This window comes from Hippoglossus hippoglossus, chromosome 5, assembly GCF_009819705.1.
Source record: "Hippoglossus hippoglossus isolate fHipHip1 chromosome 5, fHipHip1.pri, whole genome shotgun sequence".
Taxonomy (NCBI): Eukaryota; Metazoa; Chordata; class Actinopteri; order Pleuronectiformes; family Pleuronectidae; genus Hippoglossus; species Hippoglossus hippoglossus.
This window is the reverse complement of record NC_047155.1, coordinates 20,765,198-20,783,239: the sequence shown is the minus strand read 5'-3', so window position 1 is coordinate 20,783,239 and position 18,042 is coordinate 20,765,198. Positions and strand designations below refer to the sequence as shown.

Genomic DNA, 18,042 nt, shown 5'->3' with positions numbered 1-18,042 from the left:
CTCACCTACAATGGACCACAATGGGCCCGGCGTACTGGGGGTTGCAGTTCTTGACTTTCTTGAGGAACTTGAGCATGCCAATGGGGGTGAAGGGCACCCCAAAGTCTGGCCAGCTGGTGAAATGGAACTGGGTGACGAGCCTCTGGGGCTTCTTCCCAGACACATCTCCCACCTGCAACACAAACAAACCAGGTCATAGACCAGGCCACGAGGTTTTCATTTATGTCACTAACACTAAAATGTTGAAAATCCAAGTGCTAGATTAACACTAGAAGAGTTGGAAATGATTATGATCGTACACTTTCCCCTGTAAGACATTAGGTATTAATCTCATGCTTAAAAATACATCTGTAACAATGTTAGCATGGTACCTGTATCAACAAGACGTGTATCATACCTGTTGGATGCAGAACTTGCGGATGGTGTAGTCCACCAGAACCATAGAGTCTTCTACAGATACACGGATATTCCCATAGGTCCAACAGCCCTGGTCCGGCCAGTACTGGGCACACTTACACTGAAAAACAAAGATTAAACGTGCAAATGAGTTTATCCAAATTAACAACAACATACTGCTACATCTTAGACAGAATGAGTACAGTCAAAACAAGTTGTGCTTGCCCAGGGCCTCCCGGACTGATTTACATGGGTGTTGAAAAAAGTGCACTCTTTAACTAACTCAGCTGTGTGTGTATAATCTACACCTAAAGAACACATGTCCTTCAGTGGTGTAATGGGGGCCTTGCAATCGAGTTTATATGCGTGTCTCTGTGTGTGTGTGTGTGTGTGTGTGTGTGTGTGTGTGTGTGTGTGTGTGTGTCTTAGTACAGTGCGTGTGCAGCCTCTGCTGTTTTCTTACAGTCATTCTATCTATACCTGATAACTGAAATCTCTTTTTACTTCAAATTGGCTATCGAGAATCGTGGAAATTTCATGGTATCGGTGTTGACTACAAAATCTTTGGTATCGTGACATCCCTAATAGCCACACATTTAACGCAACCTCCCCCTAATTTATCTGTGGTGAGACCAGCAGATAGGACGAGTGTTTTGCACAAATTTGATTCACTCTGGGGCAGTTCAGGGGAGCACCTTAAAATGCATAGTTCCTTCTCACACACAACAGAGCAGTGTGGACGGTAAAAACTTAATTGATGATAGTGGGAGCTTGCGAGAGAGACAGAGCGACCGAGCGAGCACGAGGCAAATAGCTCTGCAGATGAATCAATAGAGCTCTCTTATGTTATAATGAAAAGTGTAAAACTGTGGTGGGATAAATTAGAGTATGGTGGGCTGCTACAGCCAGATAATTAATGGGAAACACTGAGGACACAACAACGACAATTTTTTATTTATTATTGTTCAAATTGAGCTTAAATTAAACAAGTAAATAAAACATTTTTTACTTTATCCAAACATTTAACCTTGTTGTTATACTTGTTCTTTAAGTTCGCTAATAAATAAAAAGCAGAGTCATCTCTTTCTCTCTGTTATGCTGAAAAATATCCAATCCGTGACTAAAAACGATGACCTGATTCGAACCACAAGTTTTGAGCTCTGCTGCACCACTGATGTCCTTAAAAGCTCTTGTATGATGTTGTTAACAACAGCATAGAAAAAACAAACATCAACATTAGCCCTCCTCTTACCTCCTTTCTCTCCTTCAGGTTGGTCACCATGACAATGGTCGCTGTGTTCTGCTCCCAGATCATTCGCCAGTAGTCATTTACCGTCTCCTCCTTTGGCCCTGAGTGCCCAAGACACATCAACAAATCAAGATGAAAAGTGTTTGGATAATAACCAAGTAGTTTGTATATTAAATGATCCACGTAGCACCTTATTCTCTGCTCCACTGCCGACACACATACACGCATACACGCACACACACTTACCTTGAGCTGCAATAAACTTATTCTTCTCATGGTAACCCTGCAAACAACAAGAGGGCAAAGAGAGATGAAGTCGGGATGATGTGAAATAAGAGTCCACCAGTGTTAAGAGCAGAATTGTTTCTTTTGTGGAAAATGTGCTGCACTTATACTAACATTTATAAAGGAGGCGTTGATGAAGTCAGAGTCGGGGACTCCCTCCAGAGATGAGAGATGCACCCTCGAGTGATCATCTGAGAGAGAGAGAGAGATAGGCAGAGAAACAGCAGGAGGCAGAGAGAGAAAATGTAAATGAGGAGGTGCAGCAGCACATTAAGAAAGGGAATTTTCATTACACATGGTGTATTTTAAAACTCATTACTGACTTAAGTCTGTCTACTATCTGATGTTTACTGTGTATTACTGTAAAAGCTTGAATTAGCAGCATATATATATATCAGAAACCCTCATTTCTGGATTGTTAATGTCTGTTAGTGTCAATGCGTCACGTGTTGTTGCTCACATGGCAGGATGTTGACGTATCTGTTCTTTTCTTTATTCTCTTCCTTGGAAGCAGCGTCACACGAGGCCTGTATGGGGCAGACTGGCAGCGCCTAAACACAGAAAGAAAGAAATTAAGATACCAGGGAGGAGAGCAGACACATGCATATCAGTCTCACTCAATTAATTTTGTGCTGTAGCAAACGTTAACACATAAAGGTCAAAGATAGACTCAATAGTGTCTCAGTGAATGTTTTGATGGGAAGGTTTGTGTCTTGATTCAGTTTCATTCTATATATCGTTACACTTTTTTTTCCTGCAAAACAGCCAAATTAGTAAGAACGTGTCAAACCAGCTTGTGTATGAACAGTTGCACTATTTCTGCCAAAGGATCCTGACCTCTGTTCTTTGATGTACCCCCCCTCCCGGTCAAGAACCTTGTCATCAGCACCAGTCGTCATGGTTCTTATTTGTTCATGTGCTTATATTGAAAGTGGCTGTTATGTAACATGGATGTTGTTACAGTTCAAAAGACTGAATTGTCAGTTTATTAGTTCACATATCCATCACATATAAGTTCACAATCATTCACTGGGTCACTATCAATCACTGGCCTAATTTGACCTGTTCTGATGATGTCATGATGTCAACTGGCTATTTCAACTATTTATATATATTTCAACTTTTTAATCATTACTTTATAGGTATTTAATTTAGTTATCCTTTATCTTTTGCTAATTATTTCAAAGTTTGACTTAACATCTTCTATTTCAATTACTTATACATTCAATTTAGCTTATTATTTAAACTTTTTACATATTACTTTTTTAAGTAAACTATTTCTATTATTTATTCATTAATTTAACTACCTAATAATTTCAATGGTGTATTACTTTTAGCCAACTATTTTAACTTTTTGTGCATTACTTTTAACTATTATACCTGTTTATACATCTGTACAATAGCTCATTATTTTAAATCCTCTGTTAACTAGCCATTTATCTTGTAGTTGTTTCATTTTATCCTATTAAAAATATGTGGATTTATTAATCAAATCATAATCTAATCTGGGTAATCTGATATCAGATAACCTTCATAATATTTTCACATGCCTGATGTACAGAAGCACTTCTCTAGGGTGCAAGTGACACTTGTGCTACAGTACAGTATCAGAGGGTGTGTGCTCCAGTGTGCCGTACATTAAACTCCTCCCTGAAGAGTTTGTTGTCATCAGCCATGCGACGATTCATTTCTTCCTCCAGTTTGTCAACAGGAAGCGGTGGGTACTTCCTGTTGGTGCTGGGCGAACGGGCCAATAGCGGGACAGTCTGGAGCTCTGAGCCGGCGAGCAGGAAGGAAGGAGGAGGAGTGAGGAGTGAGGAGAGAAGGGAAGGAACGGGAGGAGATAAAGACACAGGAGATGGGGTAAGAACATGAGAACTGGAACCATCTCTCATCGGGGAACACTGACTTCATCTTTCACTGTCATTCTTAAAGATGCCCACCAGAGGGCGATGTGAGTCAACGTTGTAACACGAGGAAACACACTGCTGCCTTGTGGGTTAGGTAATCACAGTGAACAAAAGCTTCCTGCCAACAGTCAACCAGTGGTATGTTATCGTTAGGAAAGCAAGATCAATCAAGTCTTATCAGAAAATAAACGAAAGAAACAGGTTTGCTCAGGCTGGAGGTTTATATCAGCTGATCCAACGTACTACAAATAAATGACTGTTCTGCGAGGATGCAGCACATCTGCTGACAAATACAAAGCATACAAACACAAAATAATGCACATTTAACTCGTTTACCTGTATCATCCGATCTACCATTGGTCAGTCTGAAGGAATTTGAATGGCTTCCTGCCTGCTTGTACTTCTTAAACCTGTCAATCAAGATCAAAGTGCATATTAATACACAGAGATTCACACACTGCCTCACACACACACACAGAGAGAGAGAGAGAGAGAGAGAGAGAGAGAGAGAGAGAGAGAGAGAGAGAGAGAGAGAGAGAGAGAGAGAGAGAGAGAGAGAGCGAGCTTCAGCCTCACAGCAGAATGCCAATCAGTCTTTGCCATGGTAACGGCAGCACCTTGGGCCCTTCCCCACAGGTCTCTGGCAGATCTTGTATAATGACCATCGACAGTGCATCACCCACCTGAGCATGTAGAGGATGATGATGATGAAGATGATGACCAGCAGGGAGGACAGGGCCACCATCACGGCGATGATCGGCATGTCATCTGACTGGTTGTTGTCTATACCAGAGACGGAAAGATAAAAGATTAAATATGATTTGTATGATTCACCAAAACAATAGAAAGAATGTAAAGACTATTGAAAATGTGTCTGAATACTTCTGGAGCTGAAGCCAAATTCCATTGCCATTATCAAATTAGTCTCATGTTACAGTTTTCCACATAAACTGGGGGTGTTTTATGTAAAATGTGGATGTTTTGTCAAGACAATTTTAAGATTAAACAAATATGTTATGCACAACATAGAAGAGGGATTTTTACCCAAACTAGATTAGTTCTAAGGCTGGAAATAAACAGTCCATGTCATATCCGCAAATTAATTCTTTCATTCTTTGTTCAAAGAAATGTCAGAAAATTGTGAGAAATGAAAACCATTACGTCTCAAAACCCAAGATGATTTGATACATTTGACCAGAATTCCCATAACCAGCTCAATTCACAATTATAGAAGGCAATGAAATCTACAAAATATACAACCGTGGTGAGAACATTTCAAAAATTCCTAACCATTATGGAAAATACGTTCACTTTCTGGCAGAGGATGAGATAAGAAGACTGATACCAACTTTATGTGTGTCTGAACGAAAACGGATTTGTCAAGCCAAGAAATGTTTAAACACATTAAATTAAACAGATTAGATTAAATGTTTGAATTTGTAAATATTGGAATTAATCAGAATAGTTTCTGTTGCTATTTTTCTCATTTTGGCTCCATCCAAATGTTTATCTATATCAGATTTGCATCTTGTTAAAATGATCAAATGTTGGTAGCAAAAACCCATAGTGTTGAGGTGACCTCTGCCTCTTTCAACACCAGCCTGTATGTTTCTTTTCGATAATGGTTGTCCACGTTAATATTTCAGTGGCTTTCAGAGGGGAAAACGCACACAAACACAAATGGAGAGTGCAACAGGCTGTCCTTTTGGAGTGAGCAGATAAATCACAGTTTAACCGAGAGGGTTGACCTTCGAGCTTCTGCATCTGCTCATGCCCGAGATGACAGCAGCCAGAGAAGGATCGAATAAAGCACTTAAACATTTCAGACGTTTTGCTGAGAATTCTACACAACTTAATCAGAGTGAACATGTTAAAACACTTTCCTGATCCTGAGAGATTGGGGCTCTAATGTGATGCTGGTAACGGATTGTGTTCACACAGGCTTAACTGTAGAAATTAGACATTAAACAGGCCGAGTTATCTATTCTTATGCTGCATGCTGTAGATTACAATGGCTGACCAATTTGTATATGTTTCCACCACGTGCATGAGCCGCTGGTTAAAGGCAGTCCAATAGTCTTCCTGGTGACATTTCACTGCTGCCATTCGCACAAAAGACACGGGATTTGAACAACAACAGGAGTTTGGTGTTCGCACAAAAAAAACCTGGATGCCGTTTGTGTGCTGATGAGCGGACTGTAAGACACGTTAGGCCACAACAAAAGGAGAGGTGTTTCTAGAAACCTGCATGGTGCCGGTGACAAAGCAATGACAAAATCAGCTGTTCCACGGGTCGACTCAAAATTCAAGAGAGCCCTAAACACTGCAGACAAAAATATGCTGCAAAGAATGCATCATTTGACTTCATGCTCCATATGCGCTTTCAGGAGTGGGGGGGGGGGGGGGGGGGGTTGGAACGCTGCCCAGATGTGTTGCATTTTCATGCCCAGTTCCCAGGACTTTTCAGTGTTCTCCCTGGGACAAGGTGTACATTGAACAGAGCGGGACAGCAACGGGCTGTGGGCATCATGTGGAAGTGACACAGGCCTGACTGATGTGATGCCATCTTGTACTGCTCACAGCTCTCCACACACAAGGCCCACAGACATCCAGAGAGAGACAATAGAGCAATTACATAACACCTACAAACCCAGAGTGATTAGGTTATATAATAGAAATACCATATAGTGCAGCTCAGCAACATCTGTTGCATTTATGTTGACCAGAAGTGTGGATGCTTATCAAAAACTCCCTGATACTCTCTCTCTCTCTCTCAGTGGTTCTATACCAGAACCAGTGACCCTCTCCAAGATCATTCAGAACATACCTAACATACCATAATTAAAAAAACATCTTCAAAATCAATGAGTGACATTTGATAGTGATTTGTGTGTCTCTCTATAATCATGTCATGTGAATAATTAATGTAAAAGAAAATGGTGGGGGAGTCATGTTTCACTTACAAGGATATAACCGGGATCATCTGCACAGAGTCAAAGCTGATAAAAGTTAAGGATTAAAATCTCATTTCAAATGAGTACTTCCTTGAATACATCAAAGGGAGCATTTCATAAAATGAATATACACAGGACTCTTTGCTTTTACATTAAAATCACAGACACTTCTGACAGTGCCTTGGTTGTCCAGGTTTGGTGGTATTCTGGTTCGTGTGGACGACTGGTCTGAGACAGGTGTGTCACGTAAGGATATTTCCCAAACAGCTGCGTCGGAGTCTAAAAGCAGAAAAATGTTCAACTATCTAAAATATTAAAGGTCGGCTCTTGAACAGAGAGCTCACTTGCTTTTTCCGAGCTGTTGGTACTGCGTTTCTGGCCTACATGAATAACACAAATACACGGAACCAAAAAATAAAAGCATATACCATGAATATGTTATGCGAGTTATTCTGATGAAGCTTAAAATGTGTCAAGTGATCTGATGACAAGTAGGAGGGCTGACTGCAGCCAACATCCATTTAGATCAGCAGGAGGAACACTTTAAAAGGGACCTTTATAATGAGGCCAAAGCAGCAAAAGCCTCAGACAGTCATATATAACATGTTGGATAAGTTTTAAGATGATGGAACTGAAGCAACTTACTAGACAGCCATGGATACAATCAAATGTGAATAACAAAGAAGAATCTCATCATCTCATCTGCATCATGATTATAGAATCTCTTGTTCCGTAGGTTTGAGGATTGTCGATATAAAAACGTTTATTTTACGGACTAAACAATACAGAAAAAAATTTGCATTTGTGTTTAGATTTTACACAAAAAAGAATGTTATTGTCTTAATTCAAACTTTATATATTTTGTTTTATTTGAGTTTTCTTTTTGATCAGAGCTATTTATGATAAAGTTTACTGTTAAACTGTAAAATATCAAGAAAAAGCCACGATCAATTTTCTTTGGCATGAGGATTTGATACGACTTCTCAGGAATAATTGCCATTTATTAAAAATATATATCGGCAGGAATTTTTTACTACCCAAAAATCTATATCGATTGAACTTTAGTCTTCATCACTACCTTTACCACCTGGCTCTCATTTTGGTACTTAGAAGACTTCTTGTACTTTTAGAAGGATATTCTCCATCTTGTCATATGTTCTAAAATGGGACAGTGTTTAGTTTTGAAAAGGCATAGAGGTAATGATGTCTTATCTTCAGAGCGGGCAACATGGCTTTCATAGTACTGCCATAGCCAGTCAGATTTACCTTTAGCCTCAGTGTACCCTCAAGTTGGGCCTGTATCATTGATTAGAAGGCCAAAACACACTGAGGTGCACCTAACATCAGCTGGCGGCCGCTAACACCTGCAAACATCTACTGTTTGTTTGTTTGTTGGTAACTTAAATTGTGCAGAAGACCTTCAAATGTACAATGAATATTCAACATCTTGTCCTTTATTCTAAAACATCTGGCCACCATTTCCTTTAGTTATAATAATAAAACACTAGAGAATAAGGTGACATCACAACTACAAACTAAGGTAAAAGAAAGACGAGTAGTTAGATGATCATATTGGTTGTAAACAAACCAACGCTGTATTCAACTTGTAGGTAAAACCAAAACTGAGGGCTCCTGATATGTCAGTGTCAGTAATCCCTCATGCAGATTGTGAGCACCCACTAAACTCGTAGTTGAACTAGGAAGTTGTTCTGTAAAGTTTAGACTTCTTTTTGGAGATGAGAACAATGTCAATACTACTGAAAGGAATTATGGGGAAAGTCATAACTTTAGGATAAAAAGGTGTCCGGTACTCACCATGTGGGCTGGAGTCTGTGGTGAACTCAAATTCAGGTTCTGTGGTGGTCTCTGTCTCCAGAGTGATTATCTCCTCATCTGTGTCAGTGTCTGTAGATGGGGTGTCTGGAGTCTCGGTTGTGGTGTCGTTGTCTCCCCCAGCCTCGGGGGGAGGAGGGGGAGGCTCGGTGGTCGGTGGTGCCTGAGGGGCATCAGTTGGATCCGGAGGTGGGGGCGGAGGAATCGGTAACACTTTTGCAGTGGCATCGGGACCCACTGGTTCTACGTCCTCTCCATCAGCTGGGCTTGCGTTTGTGGTGGTCGTCGCTCCTGTCGTCTCCGGGACGTCTGCAGGGGCGAGCGTTGAGGCCGGGCCTGGGGGTGCTGGAGTGGGTGCGACTGTAAAGTCGAGGGAGGGTGCGGTGGGGGGGTCTGTGGGTTTGGCAGTGATATTAGGAGGACCTGGGAAAAAAGGAACATAAAAATATGTCAAGGAGTGTTTTCTGCGTACGTTTTGTCTGTGTACTGAAGAAGGTGAGTGAATGAAGGCATTTGTAATGATGGACATTATTCGTACTTGTGACGGGGACATGATCCTGGGCCGAGGCCCCGAGGGCTACACCAAGCAGCAGGAGCAGGGGACACACACCCATTCTGCCCTACATGGACAACAACATAAGGGACAAAAACATACGAGTAAAAAAAATGAAAATCAGTAACAAAAGATCGTGAACCCAGAAATGTTTCATTAAGACCGTGAGATTAAGGTTTTATGTGTTATATAACCAGCTATATTTCTTCTTCAATCATAATCCCACATGCTCATTTTTGGAAGGTAATACACATCAGTGAAAATGAAATACTTGTATTATGTTCGCCTGCGTGTTACATGTTGTTTACCTGAAGAAGCGGAGTTGGCATCAATCACTCATTCGCACAGCGTTGTCCTAGAAAGGAAATGGAAGACATTTAGTATGGAGGATTTTTTGCACATGATGCATCATTTATTTCGAAGTAAAACTTGCTGCAAGCGACAAACAGAGTAGCAGTTAGATACCAGGGGAGATGAACAGCCTTAAACTCCTCAACACTCCTCATAGTATCTTTATTATATTTCATATGAATACTTTGTTGACCATCAGTTGAGCTGTTCCTGGTTGACATGCTCATATCATATTATCCTTATGATCCCATGGAAACTGTAGATAAAACTAATAAATTCACTTCCTAGGTTTGTCTTCAGACTGGTCAGGGCTCAGATTCTCAACTGTTTACTGGAACCATTACATTACATCTGTTTTAGTATCTTTACATCTGGCTCCCTATTTGTTTTAGGGTTGATTTTAGGATCTTGTTGATCACCTTTAAGGCCCGTCACAGCTCCTGAATAAATGTTAGATCTTTTAATCTAGTATGAACATTTGCGTGGTTTGTGATCCTCAGGCAGAATTTTCTCAGTGTGTCGTTGCTGTCGGCCCCCGAGCCCCGAGACAACTTGTCTGAGGACATCATGAGTCAGTGTCGTCTTAAAACACAAACATTTGTTTATTTTACTGATTTGTTGTCTTGTTTATTGTACAAAAAGTGATATTTAAATAAAATTCGCTATTATTTTGTTATGCAAAATACCTTCATTTACCATATGATATGTGGACAATGTTATTAGTTATCAGTGTTATATTTCAAGTTGATATGAATGGTAAAACGACAGGAAACATGGAACATTGATGGAACATTGTAATTCTTAAGAGTACATTTTTCTCTGGTTCCTGCTACTTCACTATCAGATTTTTCCTCTTCTTTCATTATTCTACAATGAACATCGTTGAGTTTTAGAGGGAAACCAGGCATATAAGGACACCACCTTGGGCTCCGGAAAACTAGAACATTTTTTATATGTTTTTTAACTCCTTGAAACAGTTTCATCAGAGAAATGAGTTACACTCATCTGACAGTTATCTGCAACAAAGCAGTCATCGCCCGGAGCATGACCAAAACAGAATTAGTGTCACATTTAAATTCCTGCAGTGACAGTGAATCAGCACTTAGGAAATCTTCTGCAGCTGATATGGGGATGAGCAGGCGGAGGACAGAGGATAGACAGACTTGGAGAAAGCACGATGGCGGCCGGGGGGTCGGTCCGGCTGACTGTAAATCCTTTGTACAATTCCAGGGTCCGAGAAGGCTGTTGTCTCCCTGACTGAGCTGTGATAATCCCTGGACCTAATCCCATGGTCCTGACCCTGGAATAATCCAGCCCGTCTGCCTCTGCCTACAGAGATACTCCGGCGCTGCACTGGGCCAAACGCTGCAGCGCTCCCGCACAGAAACTGATGCTTTACATCACGGATTATTGCACCAGTGAGCAGAGGATAAATTGGGCGCTAAAAGCTCTAATAGTGCCAGTTGCCAATCTTCTGATGTTTTGAACTGAGCTCATTCATTGCAGTGTTTACGCTCTGGTTTTAGCACAGCTCTATCTGACTGAAGCCTGAAATAGGGCGTAATGAGCAAGTTATGTGGTCAATGAGGCTATTAACCTACAAATCCAATTGTTGCTCTCCCTCTCGCTGTCATCCACCCTGCGTCCACTTACACAGCAAATGTCTGTTTCCAAATAACGATTCGTACACCGAGAAACAATTTCTAAATATTTTAATATTTTGTCCTTTTTTTATATTCAGTTTACAATCCAAGATGACTGCAGGAGAAAAACTTAATTTTTTAAAGAATTGTAAAAAGACTAAAACTGTTTGATTGATTATTAAAATGATTGTGAACTGGTTTGATTATTTTCTCAATTAGGATACTGATCAATTAGCCTATAAAATCCTTAAAAAAGTGAAAATGCTCAACATAGTTTCCCAGGGCTCAAAGTGATGTCTTCAAAATGCTTGTTTTGACTAAACAGTTGAGAACTTATAAACAATATTTGATTAACTACCATAAATCAAATCTATGACCACAACAAGCAGCAAATCTTCACATTTGAGAAAGTGGATCTAGTAAATGTTTTATATTTTTCCTTGAAAAACTGTTAAAATGACAAATCGAAATAGCTTCAAAACTGTGGTACTTGTTTTACAGTTCCCTAATAAGGGCAACTACAACCAGTTATGTTATTTTGAAATGATACATACAATCAAATGAAGCATTGACAACATCCTGGATGGCCTGTACCTACAGATTCTCCACATTTCAGATTAAGTCATAAATCGCGGTGCTTCCTTTCATCCCTGTCATATGAACACACATTACAACATCTAACCCCTACCTCTGCTACCCTCTCCTCCAGTTCTCATTAGAGTGACTCAGCCATAATGGCCCAGATCTGGAATTGGTTCTATTTTGTGTGAGTTGGTGTTATATAGCATCTAGTAAGTGTTTTAGGCTAAATTTGATGTGATAGACAGGTTACTAATGGGTATGTCCACATCAACAAGCTGTTTTAGTTACCTTTTCTTACGAAGCATGACTCATTGTTTTCTGCGTGCCATCCAGGGAGGATGTGTGACGTGTAACTGCGTTGGTGTAAGTAATATGAGGCGCTCCTGTTGCTAACCGTCACTTCACAGATGCTGCCGGAGCCAGAGAGGAACTGTGTACACCCAAGAGAACAACTCCCCTAAGGTGCATCCTAATGTGTTTCAGCACTGTAAGAAGCAGCAGTGTGTGTTTTTTTTATGCATGGGATTCTTATTCTTTTTTGAGGCTTATGTTTTGGTTGGTAAAGGACATCATTAATTTACGAGGGACTGGCCAAGTGCTTCTATTTGTGCCACTTTCAGGTTTTGTGTTGTCAGTACTTTATCTTAAAAAAGACACTTGGGCTGATGGCTTCATATAAAAATCACATTTAAGCTACAATGGCTCTCGGTAGAGTGCATACCTCCACCAAGGCCCGACAGTCCCCTTACATTCAATCAAACTGCACCAAATTACACACACTAAAGCCATTCTCAGACATGAACGGTGGGAAATGTCCAGATAATGGGATCTGGACTTTGGCCAGACTTTGCCTTTCACATATGAAGAAAGCAGCATGAATCTCTGCGATCAGATGCGTTCGCAACAAAATAAAAAACACGCAGGAGGCAGGACGTGTCATTTAAATTGTGTTCGGCACAGAACATCAAATCACAAACTATTGAATCTTGTTGTCTTTCCAAGTTGACAACTCTGTCGGTGTCTTCTACCTGTATGGCAGGCTTTTTTTGATTTCCTGTTGTACTCTCACATAGGATGATTCAGAGAATTATCTGGAGTTTAGGGGACTGGCAGAAGAAACTCCAGAGAATGTCTGCAGCAACTGACTCGGATATTGTCGGCCCCTCCTGATAATTACAGGAGATCATCCGGGGTTCAGTGCATGTCTGAAAGCAGCTTTGGTGGAGGGATGAGGACAGGGGCTGGGCAGAACCCATTCAATTTTAATCCAGATGTGAATCCAGGAACGTTATTCCACCTTTCTTTATTTATGTTTAATGACAAACAAACAATTTAAGTTATCAGTCCAATTCCTATTTTCTTTTATATTTTTCTACACTAAGAACTAGACAATCCTATGTAAGATAGCTGAGCACATACCTCTACCAAGGCTGAACAGAGTGCCATTCTCTTTACATTACTAAACAGGACAATGAAGCATTTTATCATATATCCACTGATTAGTGTTGTGACCAGGCTAAAATAATGCTCCTCAAATGGATAGTAAACATTGTGTTGCTCAACATTTTCCCTGTGCAACACCTTCGTTGACAGCACAAGACGCCCTTCCTCTCAGCAGAACAAAGACACAGCTCGCAACCTATTCCTAATGATTTGATCTCATGCGTCACAAACAGATTTAATTGATGAAGCACTTTTGTGACAATCCAGCCTCCTGCTCTGTGTTGGGTCGCAGCCAAATATTAGAGGTTTCTGCTCTTTCCTCACGCTATTCCCTGAAGAAGAAGTATGTACATGCCCATCTATTACGAACTGAATGTACTCAAAAGGTAGTCATGCAGCATCCCATGCTGCTGTCCTGACTTTGGGCTTGTGTTGTGCAACCATGTGAATATTTTTCAGACAAGGCAGAGCACTTAGAGCAAGCCCTTTCACAGCAGCCACAACTGGGGATGAGCTGGCCTGTGGCAGAGTGCAAAACTGCCACCGTGACAAGCAACAAGCTACAAAAATCAGTGGTTTACCCGGAGGGAATAAGAAACAGCATAGAAATGTGACAGGATGTTTGTTCACCTTCTGAGGAAAATCGAAAATGGCTTACACTCTTTAGCTCCCCTCAGTATTATTAAAGCTAGCAGTATAAGAACCTACTGCACTGGCTTCAATGACACAAGAACAACAACAGGGCTAGGCGTGGCTTGACAAATCCTAATACCTGTTGAGTAACAACACAAATCTGTCCATAGCATAGGGTACCAAGAGGAGTCAAATATTTCTTATGGTAAAGTTTCAAGCTTGTTTCAGATTTTTACCTCCTCTGCTTTACCCCTGCTGTTTGTTTGTTTGTTTGTCAGAAGGATTATGCAAAAGCTACTGAATGGATTTCCACCTTGGGTAAGGATGCGACAAGGGCCAAGAAAGAACCCATACGATTTTGGCATGGATCCGGTTAAAGGGGCAGATCGAGCTTCTTTTTCCCCTGCCTTCTTTAACATTGCATGATAGGCCATTTGTTGACAGTTCACCTACTTCCTATAGGAAATGATTCATGGGGCTTGATAAAAAAATCTGGTATCTTTAGTAGGGTTGACTATTGTTTAGGTTTTTGCAGAGACCGGTGCTAAATCAATACTATTAAAACGGTACCTAAATGGTGCCTTTATTCATTAAGTATTGGTTAACATAGGAACTGTTAACAATTTAAGTATACTTAACTTAAATTAAGTGCAAAACAGCTAAATACACTGCCGGCTGATGGGCTTAGCATGGCGTCAGACAAGCAGTCAAACATGGCGCATTCCTCTGCTTTCAAATGTGTCCTGTGTGTCACTAGTTCCTGCGTATTCCTCCATTTACAAAGAATTGTTTTCAAACATCTGCTGCACATCCATGTCAGAATCACCACACTTTGGACTGAGCCAAGTTTGAGGTAGCTACTGGCTAACTTTGGGCTAAAGTTACGTGTTACCAGAGCCATAGTGTTGCTGTCAGATTAAGTGTAATGTTAACTTGGCATATGGATCAAATTTTTCAGTAAATAGCTTTGGTAATGAAATGAGGTACCAAAATCTGCATTGTGATTTGGTCCAGTAGGAACCAGCTGTGTTAGAACCAGTGCCTGATTGAATAGAAGGAGACTGCTGGGCCACGGTGGAGGTATCCACTCGACTGAGTGCCATTCTAGTTCCTTTAATTTAAACATGTTTGATTTGGCTGCTTCTGAACAAGCACGCTTGGAAGACCTGAAAAGAAAACCTGATCATCTTGCCAAGTGTTTCTTAGTAACACACAAAAAAAGCAATACAAAGAAAAGGGAGAGATATGTTACAGAAACAGGTTCATGACATACATTTGCAACAATGTACACAGTTATTTCACTACATCCAGTCATGTAAGACAACAAAGTGATTGTTAACATCTGCTTCATGTTGTGTCAAAGTCTGCAGCGCTGTGCAGAACTGGCTCCCTGCACATGCGAGCTGCAAGCCTGCCCAAGTAATGAGGACAGTTGTCTCTCTGCCTGTGGCCAACTGCAGACCTCATAGGGTTGAAATCGCACAGTTGTGAATGGGCTGAGCTGTTCCCATGCCATTTCATTCACACAGTGAAAGGAACACTTATAGGTGGAACATAAAGGAAGTCCAATTACATCTCCATGACAACCAAAGGCCAAGACTTGCGATCAATGCAAGGTAGTCATTTAATATGGAGAGTTGCCGCTCAAGTCTGTGGATTTCACTGATGCTTTCGCGACCTTAGGTGAAGAAAGGAGTATCTTTTCTGACTGCTTGGACAAAAATTTATGAATAGCTCAAGAAGGAGATGGATTTTTTTAAGGTGATCAAAGCGGAATCTCAATTTGGTTTGTGTTGGTTAAACTAGATTTGAATGAAACACAAAAGACCACCAAAGGAATACAGCTACAAGAATTACAGGAATCCTCTGTTGTGATATTGTTCTAAATATCAACAACTCTTATTGATTATTTACAGGAGACACAATGAGTAAGCTGGACACCCAACAGGCCCGGCTGACATGACACCCATAGTGGTGGTCGAGCAGACTTCATGCAGGCCCATATTTCCCTCTGGCTGTCTACGAAGTATCCCGCCCCACTACACGCTGCAGCGCTAGATAATGCTTTTCTGTCTGTCTCCATTCATGGCATATTAATACTGTTTCTGTGTCTTGGGAGGGAGGGAGGGGTCCGGGGCAGCAGGAATACTGTGAATGCTTCTCTTCACAGGAGACTGAAGTAGGCCTTACTCAGGGCCGCTAGGACTCTTGCTCTAAAACAGACCACAGATTATATGTCCCCAGTGCCACATACAACAGCCACAATCCTCTGGACTTCCCTTTTCTGAGGGATACTACTCCCTGCTGGTGTGGTTTGTGTTCCTGTTGGCTTCATTCATGAGCTGGTGAGTTGATGAAAAGATGAAGGGATGCATGGGATTACTATTCTGGCTAATCATACAGGCAAGAGTGACCACCGTGTCTGTTATTAAGCCTGTAATGATGATTCGGTTCCATCAGGCTGGACGGATCAAGAGGGCTCAGTGTGTGAGTCAGTGAAGCGCTGCTCCGTGTCTGCCTCATTGTGGGGTTTCTCACAGGGCATGCCAGGGGCCTCTCAAGCTTTCCCACATTGGACAGAGAGGATGTGGAGGCGCAAAGCATGGCCTCCCCACAGAAGCCACTGCGACCTTGAAGCATGGTGTGGGGCCAAAGGGGAAGCTCAAGAGCCACAACAAAACCTGACTCACTATCAATGAAACTGAATTCTGCATCCAGCATGCAGCTGAGGCTGTGCAACAAACTTCAGTGCTTTTCTCTATCCGACTGAACTGTGTTGAACACTGCTGTGGGTCACTTTCTTAATCATGTATTTGTCTTACACTTTAATAAGATGGTTCCTGATTTGAATGACAATTGATTAATTTGCGATAAAATAGATATCTTTTACTGCAATAAATACAAAATATCTGTTAGGCAATGATGAGTATTCTCTAGGTTCTCGTCTTGTATGAATTTCTAATTTATAAACGATCCAGTACCTGATAACTGACAAATAATATGGTAGAGGAGAAGGTGCATTTACCTCTGACATGTGTATTAGAAGAATTAAGAGGCATCAAATTGGGAGTGCGTCAAATGTCGAAGTGCAATACTTGAAAATGTGTCCTCTGTTCCACAAATCGACCAATGTTAGCATTGAAAGGCTATCTAGTTTTACATTTGACAGGAAAACACACAGCCGGAGCACCCTAATGTCCAAACTGCACTTTTATTCTTTCCTTTACAACAGGTTCCCATATCTAAAGTGACCATCCTTCTGCCCTGGAACCCTCCTCTTCCTCTGACAGATAAGAAGAAATCCTCTGAGGGTGAACTTCACAGCAGTGTCAGCATAGTGCTTCTCCAGACTATTTTCATGTGGTGTGTTGAAACAATGCTCGGGCATGTTGACACGTTCTTTGGACATTTTTTAACAGCAGGGCAAGAAAGGTTTCATCGTCTTGGAGGCCGATGCCAGGGGCAAATATAAATATTTACAACAAAGGCTCTCAACTGGTTTTGGATTCAAACTAAGTTTGACCTCGACTGTGACGACATTGTTTGAAAAAAAATAGCACATTTAAGTTTTTCTGCAGGTTGAAAAACGGACTAAAATGCAACATAAGATGATTGAATGTGAGAAAATGTGCATTTCAAGTCCACAACACAGTGAATGGTGGCCACATTAAATGGCCGTCTCTGTTTCTGAGACGATCTGTATAACAAGCAATGAATTTATGCACCTCTAGATGTGGTGCGTAGAGAGGTGCAGCCTAATCCTGTTAATAAACAGGATTCTGCCAAACCCACCTGCCCTCCGTCTATCTGTCCAACATTTAGCACCACCACCCCACCTTACAGCAGCAGGAAAAAAAAAGTGCCCTTATAAAATGAACCCTGAGGAAGGAATTTGAAAGATTTCAGTTTACCTGGAGCAAACATGAAGTTCACGAGATTAAAGAAAACTCTTATACATCTAAAATGCTTCTTAAATACCAAATCCGGTCGAGACTCTGAAATCCACTGAAGGGACATAAACTTTGATCCATATCCAACAAAGTCATTATAAACCAGAAACATCAATCGTGCCACATCAGGAGGATGTGAGACAAAGATTTAGTCAGTAATTTGAAGAGATTGCATCACGACTCCTCCACATCCACACAAGGATAGAACATAACTGGATGATTCCTGGTGAAGTCTTCCCCGCCAGGCGAGGTATTTCATT

The 18,042-nt window shown here is 41.1% G+C and overlaps 1 protein-coding gene across 1 annotated transcript in view; it reads right to left on the bottom strand.

The window, feature by feature from the left end:
- The window catches only part of ptpra (protein tyrosine phosphatase receptor type A), a 28,308-nt gene that overhangs the window by 7,451 nt on the left and 2,815 nt on the right, over positions 1–18,042 (bottom strand). The window contains exons 2-13 of the mRNA XM_034586552.1: positions 9,489–9,535; positions 9,166–9,247; positions 8,610–9,050; positions 4,524–4,623; positions 4,177–4,250; positions 3,568–3,704; positions 2,391–2,481; positions 2,045–2,121; positions 1,892–1,928; positions 1,649–1,746; positions 398–517; positions 6–172 (exon numbers count right to left, since the gene is read on the bottom strand). Of these exons, the coding sequence (XP_034442443.1) occupies positions 6–172; positions 398–517; positions 1,649–1,746; positions 1,892–1,928; positions 2,045–2,121; positions 2,391–2,481; positions 3,568–3,704; positions 4,177–4,250; positions 4,524–4,623; positions 8,610–9,050; positions 9,166–9,247; positions 9,489–9,509 (1,445 nt within the window). The 5' untranslated portion in view covers positions 9,510–9,535. The remainder of the gene's footprint in view (positions 1–5; positions 173–397; positions 518–1,648; positions 1,747–1,891; positions 1,929–2,044; positions 2,122–2,390; positions 2,482–3,567; positions 3,705–4,176; positions 4,251–4,523; positions 4,624–8,609; positions 9,051–9,165; positions 9,248–9,488; positions 9,536–18,042) is intronic.